Source organism: Schistosoma mansoni, chromosome W (assembly GCF_000237925.1).
Source record: "Schistosoma mansoni strain Puerto Rico chromosome W, complete genome".
Lineage (NCBI taxonomy): Eukaryota > Metazoa > Platyhelminthes > Trematoda > Strigeidida > Schistosomatidae > Schistosoma > Schistosoma mansoni.
The window spans coordinates 24,158,106-24,177,554 of record NC_031502.1 but is presented as its reverse complement, the minus strand read 5'-3'; the positions used below and the strand labels follow the sequence as shown (position 1 = coordinate 24,177,554).

General features: G+C 34.5%; 1 protein-coding gene across 1 annotated transcript; it reads right to left on the bottom strand.

Moving 5' to 3' along the window:
* Positions 1 to 320: 320 nt before the first annotated feature.
* Positions 321 to 17,345, bottom strand: Smp_154360 (putative cation-transporting atpase worm; the record flags this gene model as incomplete). Its single annotated transcript, XM_018789059.1, has 9 exons — positions 321 to 389; positions 1,660 to 1,866; positions 3,005 to 3,205; positions 6,107 to 6,417; positions 9,861 to 9,992; positions 12,999 to 13,074; positions 15,433 to 15,567; positions 16,376 to 16,597; positions 17,286 to 17,345. The coding sequence occupies 9 exons, from the start codon at positions 17,343 to 17,345 to the stop codon at positions 321 to 323; spliced, it is 1,413 nt and encodes a 470-aa protein (XP_018654540.1).
* Between the last annotated feature and the right edge of the window lie 2,104 nt (positions 17,346 to 19,449).

The window sequence follows — 19,449 nt, the reverse complement described above, 5'->3', positions numbered from 1 at the left end:
AACAATTTACACAATCAGTTGGTGAAATGCTAAAATATAGTCTACGTTCTGTGAAACCAATAGGACATGTGACTAGAGTATTTAAGAATATTCATAAATCCTTTTTAATCCCTTCGGCAAAATGTAAGTTTTTGAAAGAAATATTTGGTTAAGAGGTCAATATCTAGTCAGGACACACAATATGAATTCCTACACAACTGAAAAGTGAAAAACATATAAATATCGTTAGATCAACTGTTTATTGAAGAAAATGTTCCTATTTTCTACTGTTTTCTCCATTCTATTGCTTCCTCTTAAACAGAGTGAGACGAAGACCCAAATTATGCACCGTTAACTAAATTAGCGGTAGTCAGGTAAAGATGAAAATTAAGAATATTAAGCCACATTTCCTATGAAAGTATACAAATAACACTGGGAGAACTGTAAGAGCTACAAAAAAACTATTAGAAAGACATTTCATTGGGTACTGTAACAAACAAACACTTCACAAAATAGTAATATTCCAACCACATAACTTAATTCAGTCTCCACAGCTATTAACATATTGTACTCACAAGCTAGTACATAAATGCGAAGTAAACCACTTGTAAAACGCTCAACTGATCCCAACCATCTGTACTAAGAGATACTGTGACGCTACCGGTGTTTAGTGTGCAACGGCGTACAATTAATTTTACTTGCAATAACATAAAAATAAATGTTGCAAAAAATGCAATGTTGGACAAATATGTCATTTCTTCTACGTGTTATCATGTAATAAATATCTTCGTTAGGAACCTAGCTGCCACGTTCTGCTCAATAATTATTCAATTCAAATTTAACTAAAATGAGTAGATAGAGAGCCAAGAGTATTGCTTTCAAGCTGAAAGTCTACTCAGGAAACTACCTTGATTATAACTTTAGATACGATTAAAGAAGCAAATAATAATCTTGCCACGAAATAAAGCCACGGTATAAACTTCATAAGTTATGATTCTGTTCCAGCTATTATCCTTATAAACACCAAGCTTGGAGTAATTATGGAATGGCTTATGGGTGAAAATAAATTGTACCTCACAATTATTAGTATTGCTGTACAGACATAAATTTGTAAACAGATACAGCCAAATCGTCCCCAACATCATCCCATCATCTACATAGAACATCGAGGTCACTGGCTAACATACTTGTATTTAAATGTTGATCTTTCAAGATAAATTTCTATGGAAATTATATGTCCCACCTGTTAGCTGCACTTGACAGACGTAAACACAACAAATGACTCTAAAAAAGTAGTTATTATAATTCCTGCAAAACCATCATATCCAACGATTGAAATACAGTAATCAAATGGAGTCCAGTTATTGTGAGCTTATCCATAATTATGAAAGAAGTAAAAGACTTGCTCAGTACAGTTGTAGTTCACAATAAGGTGAGGAAAACAGGGACACTACAATAGCTAGATAACATCGAGTGAATAATTTCAGTAATGTTCGGAGTTCAGTTATGAGAACTCGAAATCAGATCACTAGTATAGATGTAGTCACTTCTGACATAAATAATTGTAAACATGTATCACTCATCATCCTAATGAACGTGAATTACATCGTTATCTTTGCCTCTTTAAAATATAAAGTTTATGTATAAATTATTTTGACCACTTGAAAATATAAAACCTACCCATTTGGTAGACTGGAACATTTTCACATCCAAGGGGTCACCCGATAAGACGCCATCTATTCGAGTCAGGGAATGACAAGTAGCCATACATTCAATCAAAGGTCCATAATCTAACTTTGATGGCTCGAATTCAGGCTTTCCAAGAATTCCATCTCTGTTTGGTACGACACCCCACAGATCTAACCCATCTTCAGTTAGGGTACCAGTCTAATATCACAAAACAAAAGATAATCAAGAGCATTAAACAACAAACTATTCGAAGATATAACTAGTTCCTTTGGAAAACTACCACCTCTTCGACTTCATTTCTTTCCGAAAAGTCGAAGATGAACACTGAGTAAAATTCACGTGCTTTATTGAAACGTTCGAAGTCTAAAACGAAACTAACAAGTGAATGAGTTTGCATTTCACAAACACCTTTAGTCAGAATTTTCCCCTGTCAACATATCCAGTCTCAACATCGTGAACTTCAAGTATTCTTTTACACATATGATCTCCCAAATAATGAAAAGAGGTTACCAAACAGATATGTTAAAACACATGTCCTTCATGACTTTCTGCATTCTTGTCAAAAGATCTAAGTAAAGAAGACAAATCATTCGATGATGCGGTGATCTACCATTAACCAATGTTTAAACCAGTGGTTGGGTGAAAAACCCATATGATGAACAAACTGAAGTTTGTCATCAGAATATCAGATCATTAAATCTTTGTCAGAAGTGTGTTATCAAACGTAGTAATTACAATCAAAATCTCTACGAATTTAGAGACTTTAGTGACATGGTTGCAGTTTGATGACAACAATGTAAGCATGTTTACCATTTTTCATTCTGCTGATTATGAACAGCTCAACACTCAATGCGAATTCATTATGATGAGTTATTAAATGTTTCTCACCATTTTGTTCATTCTACATGTCAGTAAGAAATGCTGTACATTAAATGTTAGCTAGCAAGATTCTACTTTTATTATTTTTGTTGCTCGTTTACCAATTTATACCAGAGTGCTCTCTGGATATATAATGAATTAAACTGAATCTCTGACGTGCAAGGCTCTATTTCGTTCATTGTTCGAAAGTTGAAGACTTCATGTTCCCACTTTTTTACAAAACATGGCAGCAAAAGTAGACGTCCATTGGGTTAAAAATACAGAGCAATTACTCATCTCCAATTACCAGCACGTATACTTTCTACTGAGTAATTTGTTTTTGCTTCATCTTAATACAATAGTCCAATAACTTCGTGAAAAGAATCGACCACACTCTCATCATTAAAACAAATAATCTGATAAACAAATTAAAAACATTATATCTAAAAAAATATAAAAAGTAACACACATCACAAACCTTATCAAAACAGGTAAGATTAATCACACCACAAACATTCATAACACTTGGATTTATGCAATAAATACCATGATTACGAAGTCGCCGTTGAGCGAAAACGATTCCAACACTCATCGCCACTGGCAGAATAGGTGGTATCACGATCGTTACTAAGTCCAATGGTCTCAAAATAATGTAGTACAAATCCTTCTTATTCCAATACTAGTTGAAATCAACATTTAAAATTTAAAAACCAAGATTCGTTTACAAAATGAAGCTTATAAAAAGAGATAAATTATAATGAGTTATTTAGTAAATCCAGTGTTTAAATGACAATAAATTTACAATAAATCAAATGATGGCACATAGATTTAACACTAAAGGGAATAAGTATACTAATACAACATTTTGCAACTGAAATTAATCAATTTCGGAAATATTTATAGGGCTAATTTTACAATGTTTGGTTACAGATTCAAGAGAATACCGGATAAAAACACATATTCTTCATTGGAAGTCAAATGGATACTTCAACACTAACCTGACTGCTATTAATAAAGAAACCGCTATCAAACCTTTAATTTTTAAAAAGTTACTCACAGCAAATTACTAGATGTGAAGTAATCCACTGTGTTACATACTAAACACAAGCCAAACAAACATTGTACACGTAATCATATGTCTCACGCGAGACTGATAGGTCCTAGGTTGGAATCACGCGAGGCGGGATAGTGGATGCGCACTGCTGAGGAGTTCCACAATAGGATGAAACGGCCGTACAGTGCTTCCAAGTTTTCCATGGTGGTCTAGCTTCAATCGACTCATGTTTTCAACTATAAAATCTATCCAACTGACAATTTCCAAGTAAAGAACAGTTTCTGTGCTTCTCTTATATACGTGACACAAAACGTATCAAAAATTGTATGTGTAACATTTAGCGGAAGCAAATATTTGTTGTTAATTGCGTAGAAAAAAACTACAGAACTAGTGGGAATATATTTCAGTATAACGTAGTTAGAATACATAGTACAATCTTTAGTTACATATCCCCTGATCTAAGCTAGACCAAGTAAATTCCCTGGAGTTCTAGTGAAAAGCCGTGACCGGCGGAGACCAATCCGTGTCAAGTGTGAGAGAGTTATCCACCTCAGACAATGGACAAAGGGTTGCGCAAGATCATAGATCGATTGAAGTTAGACATTAACATCGTTGGATGCCGGCTCAGTGGTCTGGAGGTCAAGCGTTCACGCGAGGGATCGACGGTCCTGGATTCTAGGTCCATGTGCGGAATCGTAGATGCGCACTGCTGAGGAGGTCTATACTATGAGGGAACGGCCGTCCAGTGATTTCAGGTTCGCGATGGTGGTCGAGCTTATATCGACTCGTAAATTCAACTGTTAAAATCTACTTTTCAAAAGATATTTTTTATTCATACCAATTAACTATGAAATGTCTTCTGTAAATGGGTTAAACCATAACTTAAGACTATAATTCTGATATAAATATGTGTGAAACAAGATATAGGATCACATTACTTGGTTTTGCAGAGTGCACTCAAGAGTATTGCGTATTATATTTTGGCAATTCATAAGATTAATAGGATTTTTCCAATTGTATTTATTATTTATTCATTTGAACGCATAAATATTGGTACAAAGGGTTACCAAATACATATGCGCTATACAACAACAATGACAATGTGAAAAGATAGAGGATGTTAAGTGCGTATAAGAAAAGGGAGAACAAAAGCGAACAGAAATTAGTGTGTGAGAGTTAAGTAATAATAATAATAATGGGAGAAGCAGTTCAGTTAGCAAAAGTACAACCACAAAAAATTTTTCAGTTAAGGAGGTTATGTTCAGTTTTTATGGAGAAAGTAAAAGAAAGTTACAGCAGGATTACCACTGGCTTCTATTATGAGCCATATCTGACAACGTCTCAAGTCACTGTGTTGTACCATCTTTAGGACCCAAACCAGAGAGTTGTGAAGGACCAACAGAACCCAGTCCGGTTGAGTTTTCTTTCATACTACGACACCATGTCGTACAGTGACCACCGCTACGCTTTTTCCAACCGGTCCCATCGTCAGAAAATAATGCACGTCGTGGAATTCACTGAAACGACACTCGTTAAACATGTCCAAGCCACCAGAGTCGATGTTTTAAAATAGTAACACTAATTGAATTTTCTTCGCTGTACCCGAATATACGATGCCGAACCTCTGCATTACTAATATGGTGTTGCCATTGAATGTCGACAATCCTTCAGAGACAAGGATGATTAAACACAGAGATTCATATAACATCCTCAACTCGGAGAAGCTAAGTTTCACAAGCATAGAGCAAGACTGCTTTCACCAACGCGTTGTAGATCCAACGTTTTACAGCCATACTAACATCATGAAGGCGCCAAAGATGGCCCAGATTAGCATAAACCAATCTGGCTTTCATTATACGTGAATTGATCTCACCATCCACGCCACCACCAGCACTTACTCGACTACTTCTATCTGCTCACTGCCTAGGGTGAGTGCAAGATCAGGGTCCCTTCAGTCCTGTAAAAGTACTTCGTACTTCGAAGGTGCAAAGTGCATACCATACCTCAGGATACTAGTTGCCAACTGATTAAGCGCAGACTGCTTGGCTTGGATATCATCGTACAGTAAGACAATATAATCCGCATACTCAAAGATGAAAAGTCTTTCTTCAGACAACAGATCCATAACATCATTATCTACATCCATCAGGGCTGTTTCAAGAATGTCATCGATAGAAAAGTTGAAGAGGAATAGTGAGATGAGGCAACCCTGCCTAACCCTACTTTTTGAGTGGAACAATGAAGAGATGTGGTTGTATGCCCTCACTCTACCTGAGGTGTTAGTATATAAGGCTTTCAAGATGTTGATAAACTTCTCAGGCACACTTCTTCAATAGACAATCCCAGAGTACAGTCCTGTCCAACGAATTGAAAGAGGCCCTAATATCAAGAAACGCTACAAATCAAAAGGCAACTACTACTAAGAATATTATTTTCCAATTGACTTTATTGTGTTAACTTATTCTCTGAATCAAACTAATAATAAATAAAACCGATGAGGGGAATATTATTACTGACTGGACTTACCATGAGATAAACAGAGACACACAGACCAACAAGCGCCACTCCACAAAGGGCTCCCAAGAATTGATAGGCATCTTGAGTAAATTTAAACTTCATAGGTTTCGGAAACATGATAGATCGCACAAGTTCTCCTTTAGTGGTCATAAATCCCGTTCGGATAACTACCGCCAAAACACGCTTATTTATATCACCACGTGTCTGAATGACAGATGTGCCACTGAAGAGAATATGTCGTGGGCATGAACGAAAATCAAACGTAGTATTTTCATATTGTCCATTGGGAAGTGGGATTTTTGTAATCGGAAGGCTTTCACCTAATGTCCGATAAAATATTTACGATAACCAGTTAGCACATTTTATTTGATCAATTTAAAAGAAGCTTCATATAAGTGATTTATTTCCCTTGAGCGACAAACTAAAGCTTAAATTTCATGCATCCGTTGAGCGATAAAGAAGTGAATTAAAAATTAGATGGATGCATATTCGTAGTTTTGTATTAGCTTCAAGTGACCAATAGAAAAAGAGTGTGAGCGAAATTTTGCTACCTTGGTAGTCAGTTGTATGTTTGTTAAACTGGTTAGTTTCGCTTATTCGGTGACTTCAAATCTGTGAATTATTCATCATATCAGATAAATTATTACTCATTTTTCCATGATTTATTTCTCAGATTACCTGCTTAGCTTTTATCCTTGCAACACAACCATGAATTTCAACTATGCCATGATATTTTTTAATTCCAATAACTTTTCATGTCTGAAGCTAGTGAGACGCCATGTGATTAAAATGAATTAATTTAATTATGTACATATATTTCTTATTTCTTCGCTATAATTCTCTATAATGGTAGACATTGAATGCGTTTTTATTATCCTCACTGATACAAATGGTGAGGTAATAACGCAAATGTTTTTTATGAATAATTACATGATAATTTTAAACAACTAAATTACTTGCACAAACAGCCATTCATTAGATTGCATATACAGTCAAATAAAGAGGATCCTAAACCCTGGAATTACAAACATTTCAACGTGCCTCCATATGAAACTTAATCAAATAAAGTAGATTCTGCACAAATGTGTACAAGTTAAGTGGCCATAATTTTACAATACACAAGAAGAGAAGAAAACTAATACAATTTATCAGGATTATGAGTCAAATTTGATTCAAATTGTTATTAAAAGTACCAGAAAATTAACCTGAAACACAACTTATATTTAAAAGATTATTGGAAATGATTCCTCATTCTTTTGTATCAGGTATATTAATAATAGTGTACATACAACATTGTTTCCCAAATTAAAGATTTACAAATGCTATTGTGGTCGGTGGTATGTATATAAAAACAAATCGCTATAATAATTCTATTATCATCCAGAAACAAGACGGCTTGATGTTCATATACCGTGCAAGTTGTGCCTATATAACTGACATTCATAAGAACTTAAAAGTGAGTTGATAATTAAAAAATAACTTAGAATACAACAGTATAACTTACATAGAAATGTATGAATTTTGATTGGTCGTACTACTGACCACGAACAAAACAACTACCTTGAATACATAATCATCTGGTAATGTTAAAAGTGATTTAAATGTACTCTTTTCTAAAAGTAAGCAACTGCGCTACGTATATTTACAAGTTACTTCTGAGTCATGTAAATCTTGAAGAATCTAATAATACGACAGTATTCACCTGATGTTTACGTTTGTCTCATAAGTTTGATAATCAATCATCCAGAGACCATTTTAAGACAAGCAAAACTGATAGAAATGTATGATCAGAGGTTCCAATCAATCATTCATTCTGGTTAGTGACAGAATCAGTGTGTTAATCTAAATAATCTATTTAGGTAGAGTGAATTAGTCATCCAGTAAGAATAAATCTTCACTTCCAATTGATCTACTAAAATTTTAATTAAGTTAAAAACCTATTTTATTGCAGAAAAACAAATAATAAAAGATGATCGTAAACGAATACTCAAATATCCGCAGTCAGCTACTTGTGTAATTCATCACGTCTAGGTTTATCAAGTTAAAAACAAGCAGACAAATGAATTTTATTTAGATCACACCATGTCTCATGCATCTACTAACAAGGGAACATAAAAGAGACACTATACCGAATAACCGGCATATGAATATTTTTGTTATGTAGCCTTAAAAAGGATCGAAGATCACTCTGAAATACGAACACAATATCGAAGGCAACTAACTCATCACCACCTGTGACACTCTTCTACAGATATTCAGTATAATGAACTATTTCAATATATTCATTCAATAGAGTGGACATAAATGATTTGATATTTTTAAATATTGTTAACATTTTGCCAAAGATATGTAGACACCGTGAGATAAAATTGTAAAGGAATACTCAAAAAGATTAGAAGTAAGAAGACAAGAATATTTTTAGCAGTAGTAGTATTCAAGGTTAATCTATCATGTCGCGGTGTTCATGTTCGCTTAAGACTAGCTATTGCTTTTTCAATAACAGCCGGGTCGCTAATTTCAACCTTCCATCCTGGTTGTTCTGCAGTGGTGAGTAACTGGAAAACAATTAAACTGTTATTTAACGTGTTTCGCACATCATTCTAATAGTTTGGACTGGGAATAGATAATGATCCTATATGTATTGGATGTAATCTCACTGTACCTGACTTTCTGAATGTTGGTTTTTTGATAAATCTGGAAAGTTGTCTGCTGCTACCTTTCGCCACAGCCTTTTCCATTTTCTCTAAATTCGCTACCCACCACTACTCACAACCAAACACAAACCTTTTGTCAACTTAAATTTTATTTTCCTTCTCTACTTATCGTGTTCAGATCCTAACGAGACGAGCTTCCGAGCATCTATGAGTTCAACAAACGCCACCGAAATCCACTGATATCCCTTCATCTTTCGGTTCATGTCACTGGTAGATATCAACATAGCTCTTACAACTGTTCAGGTATCAAGCCAAAATACATAGGAATGAACATTACTTTGATGATCGGCCAACTGCTTCTCCAGTTTTTACTGTAATACAATTTCGTTTTTTTCATTATCAAGGGTATTTTTATGCGGCTCTTCTATGTTTAGTCGCATTGTGGCGAACAGGCCCTTGCAAGTTTGATCACAGCTTATGTATGTACTCCAAGATGAGAGATAGGCTTATACAGACTCTGTCTAACAATGACTAGTAGCGATGAGGTCTATTTGGGTCCATTACTAAGTCCATTTTCGAGGTTGTCAGGTCGGAAAATGTCTTTTATTCTGTTTAAAGTTGGTGCCCGTTAAAACTAAACAGTAGAAGCACCCGGTCCGCATTATCTCTTTACAGAGCTGAGACACTGTAATACTTACCTAAATGTTTTTCGATACTGTTAAGAACACACAATCGAGCATTAAACTTACCAGCTACGATTACTACATCTGAGCATCTAGTTTTTAGAGGGTTAATATCTTTCAGTAAAACTCATTCTACTCTGTCCAAAATGCAGTCGGTGGTAGCGAAGGTAGAGACTACGAAGAGGCACAGTTTTCTGTACATGTCCAAACAAACTGCGAAAACAAGCTTCTTGAAATGCTGGTCTGCTTCTATATTTTTTTGCGAACACTATAGTAGCACTTTACTAACAAGGATGAAGCTACGTTTTCAGATTACAAATAAAAAACTAGAACTCAAATGAATAAAACTATTTTAAACTTTTATGATGAATTTAAGATCAAGGCAATTTTAAACAGATTTGAAAATTACTATTTATTAAGACCTACCTGTTAAGCTACTTTCATTCACAATGCAGTTCCCCATCAGTAATACTGCATCACATTGCATCAAACATCCACTACTGGGAATGGCGATTAAATCTCCTGGCACCAATTCGGTTGAATCGACAAGCATAAAATCTAATCGTTAGAAAACAAAAATACACATAAATCGTTTTCCCTAGCCTTGTTTGGAGGAAGCAGCTGCATAGTACACTCTATTTGGTTGAATCAGCACTTGTTGTTTCCTAGAGTCAAAGTGAAGACAACAGGTAGCTTTCGCTTAAGGAAGTTGGCGCTTTTCAAATTAGCTAATGTTATGAAACCAGTAAAAGGATATCCACTTCTATTCCTTCAGTGAAATAAATGCGGTATACCTTAAATAATTGATCGCACACATAGATAAAGACATATAAATACGGAATTAAATTTGAATGCACATTTTGTAAGGCGAATTATCTGTTACTCTCTCCATCATGTAAGCTTTTAATTATAGTGCCTTTTGTTGAACACGGAGAGAACTTTACTGTAGATCAACGTCTCCAATTGCGGGGTTAGTGAAATATTTTAATATTTCAACACAATTATTTATATTTACCTTAAGGTTCAACATATAATTTAGGTGTCCAGATTTTTTAATTTTACTACCCCTACAATGATCAAAATACTCATAAGAAGTACCTTATCGAATCATTTCAAAGGCGAATAATTGAAAATAATCATAAAAACACTTTTTGCAGTTTCGATACTACATTTAAGGAATGAAGCTCGATATACAGATATTTCTAAAATCAAATAAAACTCACTTCTCTTCTTAAACTAATGCAAATCTAGCAATCGAATTCTGAACTCAGTTATCTAAGCATCTACCAATTATCTGCACCATTCAGAAAGCTAAGGAATGGTCATTTAAAATGCATAGGGCTCAAAAGTAATAAAAATGACTTGACTAGAATTGAAAAACTGGTGCCCACAAATCCATGGTTTTATCATCGATCCCATTAATCCGAATTGTTAAGCGACGAAAGTCAAGCTAGTTAGCTTATTAAAGAATGAATTGTACTAGATCATAAGACGATCAAGAAGAAACTTTGACAGCATGAGATATATATTTTGGTTGTTTTAAGTAACGGCAGGAATATTATGGAATCAATGACAAAGACCCAGTGAAAAACGGGTACGGAAAGATAATAAACTTTTTATTACTACAGAGTCCTCCAATTTACTTTTTTCCTTTAAATTTCGTAAGGAAAACTTATAAGACAAAATACATTAAACAGTAATTAAAGCCAATAATGTAACTCGTTTAGGCACTACTGTTAGTGATAAATAATGTCTCACGTATGTTAATTTCCCAGTCCTTAATTAAACTTGTGAAGCAACTCTTCATGTACTTCAAATTTACAGCTATTTACTAGCATACTTTGAACCGCAAACATCTTACGATAACAAATAATAATGACAACATATACCATAACAGAATACTTCTTTAGCTAACGAGATCGATAGAAAATTCGGTTAAACTATGTGACCTCTAAAATTGTAGAAGTGATTCACTTGACTAAGGTTAAAATCTAACTGCAATTGTGCACAGTATTTCAGTAAAAATAAAATTCATGGAGCATTTTTCATATTGTCGGAAAAGACTACTACTTCGTTTCTGGTGCCAAAAAAAATAAAATATCACGTTTTCATCTAATTTTGTCTTTAAAATAGAATCGATTGAAATCCAAACCGATTAAAAACGTGAGTTGATGGAATACCTTATATACTATTCAACGTCTAAAAAACAAAAGCAGGAAAGTTCATACATCTACTTCCAAATTCACTGCTAAGTGAGTGAATATTTCAACTTTAATGAACCCAACTTCAAATCAGTATATTTAAACCTAATCTAAAAAAACTTAATTATACGAATTAAAAGAGGGAAATTTGTTCAGCTGAATAGAAACTAAAACTATTTATTAGCTAGGTCTACAGTATAAGAGAACTTGTAAAAGAATTCCTTTCTAGTTGATTTAGGTTATACATCCAGTTTATAGTGGAGTGAGACATTTTTTAACAGTTCAAAAGAGCTTAAGTTGTCATATTGTTGAAATAAAACCATATTAAACATTAGATTCGCAACCACTCAATATGGCTGCATAGAAAGCACATATGGCTATACTTCATCTGATCTATTAAATTATTTTAACTGAAAGTGAAAAGTAATCATTAGACTCAAAAAACATATCTTTCTTAATAGCTAAATTTCTAAACGAAAGATACTATTCTTTAAATAGTAAATAAAGATGTAATTATTGATCACTAAACCTGAGGAATCCGTAACAATTTCTATCTACCTGGATAAATGAGTAGTATTGGACAACTCGCACTTTGTAACAAATAAACAATCTAGAGTTAAGCACTTCGCCACTTGAAGTAGTTTTCTGAATTAAAAATAACCAATAAAAACTTTAAGATTGGCAAATCAACGTACAATCACGGTATAATTACTTTTGCGTAACTTCCCTGAATATAGGGAAACATATTTTTAAAAATCATAAATAACCTTTTTTAAAATTTGCCTAGTATAAGAATCAGTAAATTCTAAATTAGGCTAAATAGTCGACCTTAATTTGTGTATATGCACGAAATACGCACACTAGTTAACAGAATATGGCAAGATAAACTACAATATAAGCAGAGATGGATGGTGGTTAGTAGTGAAATCCAGGAACCGCGTTTCGTCAGCCGTATATACCTGCATTACAGAGCTGATGCTCACTTCGGACTTGAGCCTAGAACTTTTTCTTTATCCACTTAGCTACTGAGTCCAGATAGTCATTATCTTGTGAAATATGCGCACTGCCTTGGTATTACCTTAAGTCATAAGTATCATAAGCAGAGACAGATGGTGGCTAGCAGTGGAATAAACTACATAGTCTATCGTCTCCATCAGTACACTAGGAAACATATTGAACAAGCAGTGCTGACGAAGCTACCACATGCAATGCCAAAATTGCCTTTAGATTGGGAGAATATCCCATAAAGACACCGATAATGTGCCTTAAGAATTTTAGCGAGACTAAATCGATTACAAGTACATCAAATATGTATTTAAATCTTAATACCAAAAATAGAATTTTGAAATTCGCTCAAGCTTACCATCTTCCCCGTCACGACGTCTGCACACATTAACTTTAGATGAAATGCATACAGTTTTTTTTAAAGCGCGTTCATTCTGTTATTGGATAAAGAATAAAACGATGGTAAATTCTAAACAAATCCATTTAATGAGTATAATAAACAAAACCAGTGACATAAGAATATGTTTCGCACTGGGTGTAACTGCGCAGAAACAATAATCTTAAAAAGAGTTCTGACTAAAATTTACACTGAATTAGAAACGTTTTGTGACAACTCTCTCATCCAGAAATTAACTGTCCAGTGTTAAGTTTCATAAATCAATCAGAATGTCAGTACCGACCCGGGTTACAAAAATATAATTGGCATGATTGTCATCTGAACTTAGTTTTGGCAACTTGACATAGATGAGTGGGTGTTGTGCCGTTGTAACGTTAAAAGATGAACAGAAACATTTCCCAAGTAAGCATGCACTATTTACATAACTAACTAGTATTACCGATCACTATGTACATAAAGAATCATTTTTATTTATTATTTGGGTTTTGTTTAGTTGACTCCTAAAACCGACAACCAATTTGTTGCACGTGATGAATTCAAAAAGCAATAAAATTATGTGTTGCAAATGTTAAGGATTCTGAGCCATTACGTATCATACAAAATCTTGACAAGTAAAAATCCATCAAACAGTCAATAACAATATGAATTACTAGTTTAATTGAATGGAATATGGCTGTAAAGGCTATCTTAATGACAGGTAGAGAGTTTCCAGATGCCTTAAACTAAAGTGCGGGTTAACTGTACTATATAAACTAATACAGTGATCTGATTCAACTCGAAAATGACAATTGAAAATGGAAATATGATAAGATAAATATAACTGGTTAACTGTCATGAAAGGCTTACGAATTTGAAGGAATTGATTTTGGTCTAATTTTTACCAGAAGTTACATGTGAAATGAAGAACCCGAAATTCCATAAACTAAACTTCACGTATAGATTGGTTTATCTGATGAAATGTAAGAACCACTGATAGTCTTTAAAAATACACAACAGACAACCACATAATCTCCTTAAAAATGAACACATGACAATAAAACAGGACTAAAATAATGAAACATCAAGTACATCCGAGCTTTTTCATATATATATATATATATATATATATATATATATATATATATATATATATATATATATATAGTTTTTCGGGATCATGGCAACAGTCAACATCACTTAGTAAGAAACGTTTTGGCAGGTGTATCGGTTCCCTGAAACTATATTTTTAGAATTTTCTAGCTAGGCTATACATGTGCTGTCCATGAAAATGAACTTATCAGGAAATATGAGCTATCGTGCAATAACTCAGCTAAAGCAAAAACAAGCGAAATCTGTACAACATTAGTGATCTGAGTACATGTTTCAGCAGTTAGTCCTAGACAGCATAAGACCTGTTACCAAAATGTATTGATCCACGTCGCCAGACCCAGCACCAGTAAGTAATAAATAATAATTAACGAAGAGAGAAACAAAGGAAGTAAAATAATATTAGTTGCAGAAGCAAATAAAACATAAAAACTCAGTCCAAAGGAAACTAATTTCATAAAAGATGAGAATCATGCAGATAAACTAAGGTCAAAAATTAAGTGAGGCAGAGAATGAGTGAAGATGAGATACTGTAACCTTTTACACATGGTCACTCAAGTACTCTAACCCCTGTATCGACAGGTCTGCAACTATAGGAGCCGCTCAGTCCAGATACTAATAATCAGTACAATCTTTTCGCCTAGTCCCTCTGGTCCTTCGTCAAACTAACCTAATGTGCGTTGAGGTAGGAGTAGCTGGTTATGAGTATCGTGAAATAAACGTCTTTCTATGAAGTCTCAGAGAAATTAAAGATCTTTTTACCCTCTAGTCACTTTTTTACAATGTAATTGTATTCACCTCCTCAGGGACCAGAAACAGTTAACTCTTAGTTTACGGGCGTTCTACATTTGGGTCGCTACATTATTTCTACTGATCTGTTTATATCTATATACAGTTACATTCTTCATTATTTGGCTTTGTAAATTTTCAAAAATCTATAAAATCTGTTATAACTCAGTGTTCTAAATGATCGAAAGTACACCAATGAGCCCCAGCATAGAAAACCGTAACAGCCAGTCTAGCTGTGGTATTCACATTCTATAATCAACCTTCCTAAATTAGATCTAATCTCAAACGAAGTGGAACTACTTGCTTTTATTAAATGAGTTCTATGTATTTTAACTAACAGGCTAGCCCTGTGTGTTGTTCGCCTTATAAATGATGTCGTAACAATATACGATGAGGACACTGAAAGATTTTAAGTTCTTTTTGATTGGTGAAAACATATTTTAATAATATAACCTTCATCTGGTTAGCTTAGCATTTTTGTGGTGAAAATATTGAACGCAACATGAGCAAACTTCCTTACCTTACGAAGCTCGTAAACCTGAAAAATGAGTGATGTTACAGAGAACACAGCAATACACGTTGCATATATTTCGTACTCGACACAAAACCAGATTACGCAGCTGAACACTTGAAAGCAATGAAACGGAGTGAGGCACTGGAATGAAAATAAAACAGCTTGACTGGAGTAAACGATCATGAGTTTACAAAGATGTTCTGGAAATAAATAAGGCTGACAATCCCAGCTTATGCTATTAGAAAACCGTACACACTATTTAAGTTCCGTCTAGCGTACTATATTTGTAGAGCATACAAGAGTTGGGTACGCAAATCACTGTACGCAAGCGACCTCAATTTGCCAGTTTGTCTCACCAACAGATCGTCTCGATTTGTTTTTTTAACTTTTATGTGTACGATTGTGGTTTGTTCATGAATGGACAGATGCTAGTACATACTTAATGACGACTTGCATCAAAAAATGTACTTATGTAATTAGCTGTATGGAACAACCCCATGAACATAAGACTTGTTTGGTATTATTTTAGTTTTCATCCTGGTTGGTTATTGAAAAGATGTGTATTCATATGCTTATTAGTTAAAATTTACGTCTTGACGACTTTTATTATACTTTAACAGCTACAAATGTGTTTTGTAGATTAGAAATATACACAGATGTTTTGTCAACATAATTCAAATGGTTCAAATGGTTGAGGACGGAATAGAAGAAGCTTTCGCTTAACGGGCTTCCGTGTCTGGTAGCAGTGGATCACCAATACCTCCAGGTAAGAACCTAGGTATATGAACGATAATAGAGGAAAAAAAGAGTTTGGTACATGAGGTATCATACATACCTCATGAGGTATTCATTTTATGTTGAGATCAGATTCAAGAAAACTTATAACTCGTTTTTTATCTACTATAAAAACAAAAAAGAATATAAATCCAAACTACACTTAATGACGTACTCCATTCAAAACGAGCCTCATTATGGGTGTAAGACTGACATCGATCTTATTAATCCCATACAAGTTTCGACGAGTTTCAATTAGATCCGTAGTCAGGGTGGGTGCATTTAATACTTCATCGTAAGGACGTTCATCCCAGTTTCTGAAACAAAAGTAAACGACAATTTTTAGCAATGTCTCAGGAAAATTCAAATAGCTGAATAAAGCAAAACGAGCTATAGTCTGTTTATTGAAAAGTGTAAACACTCATGGCCTGATTGTTCCATCAAAGCTAAACAACTAAGAATATCTGCCAATAAAAATGATTCTCAGGTAGTAATATGTACCCTGTTCAACATATGCTTCATCTAGTAAAACTACAAGACGAAACGTTTGGAGAGGCGACAAAAGTATTTTTGATACACAAATATACTACACTACTTGCAGATCATATATGAATGTAGGAAAATGTCAAGCGCTATTTTACCTCACAAAGCACTGGCAGTACTTTTATTTTTACACTATGAATACTTTGATTGAGAAAAATAGTTACAAAGTAATATCTAGTGACTTTATAAATATAAAATTTACATACTAGGGTTTAAAAATGTACTGCACTCACTGTAGTAGCTCAAAATTTTCAGACTCGAAGTTCCAGATATACTTCAGCTTTTTATGTATGATATACGGGCGTTTTGTCTGGTTCTCAAGAAAAGCGTCCGTTGTCGAACTGTCATATTGAGACCTTGATTAAAAAAGAATAAAGGTTGGTTTTACTTATCTCACAGCCCATAATTTGCAACAGTAATATCAATCGAGTGTTAACTTAACCTTGACTTTCCTCGCGTAGGATATTGGACTTTATGGATGTATATACCAGAAACATCCTTTTAAAATTAAGAGATTATTTTGATAATAAATGTACACCAACCTTTATCTTGACTTTGTTCGCCTCGCTGAGATCACAACTTTTATGTGTACACGATAGCATCCAGTGAGGAAACCAGTGAAACAGTAAACGTAGAAGGCCACCACTTAGAACACAACCAATAATCACACAGATGTATCGTACATATGAGAATTTGTAGCCCTCGATGTCCTTTGTAGAGAAAATAAAAACATTGTTTAAAACTTGCCGATGTTGATCCTTCACATGATATTTTATGTGAGCGTGACTTCTTGATATTTCCACAAGGTAAGAACGTCATAACAACCTAGCGCAGTAACATAAAGAACTTTCAAATCCCTCCGATTTCCAGCGAGTAAAACAAAACATCTAACATCAAACTGTAACTTGATGGGTGAGTAGTACTCTATCGTGGTTATATCAAAGATTAAAAAGCTTTTGCATTTAATTGTGCAATGCGATGTATTGAATTCATTTCTTTCGCACAGACTGATATTCATAGTTTTGATCACCAACTGATCATAGCTAGACTGTCACTGAATACCTTGAATCTTTTTAAAGGCGTTTCTGTGCGGCCAAAAGATTCCTCAGAAGTGCATACACAGTCTGACATTCAACTGTTGAACCCAGTACGTGAAGAAAGCGAATTTTCCAAAGTCCTGAGATATTATAATGATGTTGCGATTGGCGTAAAAAAAAAGCTAGAATAAAACGTATGTTTAACGCTTTTATCGATATTTTGTTTCGTGAAATACTCTTCTTATGTCCTTGACAGACTGAGGCACGTGGTTTTATGGTAGGAATGAGCTCAATGTGGTATACGTTGACTGTATTCCAGTATTATTGCCCTGTTCAGGGAAGATAATCTTCTAGCGATTAGTCGTGCTTAGCTAGATATATCACATTTTGAGCAGATGTATCATCCTTTTCGTTAATTGCTTGATATTTTGTGTACCTCTAAATCCCGTAAAATCTCTCCGTAGTGAATCATACTTCTTGACATTTCATAGTTTGCAAATACATGTGCAGTCACATGCTACTCATACTTGTGTTGCTACAGCTGTTCATTCTAGGATGCCGCAACGCGATTAAAATTTCTTTAGATGTGAAAATGTCGCGAATAATCCAACCAACAATATGTGGTTCTGCATAAATCAAAACTTAGCATTTCATGAACGGTCCACAGTCGTCCGAAACACAAACATAATCTTCCACTAAGTTTGATAGTGTCAGGAATCCAGGTTATTTCCTTCTAGTCGCGGTCTATGTCAGTTGATCCTTCCGCTCAGAAGCCTACATAGACTTCTATATAGAGGTCACTTCTGTTAAAATATCTGTTTCATCGCTTGTAAAGCCCAATAGTTGATACGTGGTGGAAAACTTCTTTTAACGAAGAGCTAATGGAGTATACACATACATTTAATGCTTAATGCCAAGGACATAGAGTTGGAAAAGCCGGTAGCACATCCTTGAATCTAGCGAGGTATTTCCTTCATCCGTCTGTTGAAACCTTGCTCAACCATCGTAGGACCACGTCGTATGATTTTAGACTTCAAACAAAAAGTGATAAATTGAACCAACAAAAAACGTTTTTCTTCACCCCGGTTTTTACATCAGCCATTTTAAAATACATTCGTCTCATGAAAAAACAGCCTTGAAAAATAGGCATTAAGCAACCTAACGATGCTTTTATATGAAAACCAGTACATGGACACATCAGTTCACGAAAGATAGTGGCGTCATATTAGGTAGTCGTTGCTCTTAAGCCCTAGGAGTATAGCTCGCAGAGTAGTTTCTTCTAAGTTGGATGCATTTTCATAGTATATCTAGAGTTCTTATACTGCCACTTAGTAGTGTGCTAGCAACAACGTCTTGTACCGTAGGCAATATTAACCACTTAGTAGAGACTTCATGACTAACCTTCCTTTCTTGAACTGAAAGACTACGAGCCAAGTGCCGTTAAGTCTGCCTTCTACGCTTCCTATCACAACATCAGCATACGAGTTCACTTTTGACACACTACGGTTCTACGACTTCCATTTTTCCCAGTTTAACTTGGTTTTAGTCCGTTTTGAATATTATTACCCGTAACAATTATATCTACATTTGCCACAGACTGTCTTCAGTGGCTAAATGACGATTTTCTAAAGAGTAACCACAATTTACTTGAGGGCAACACATATTTTTT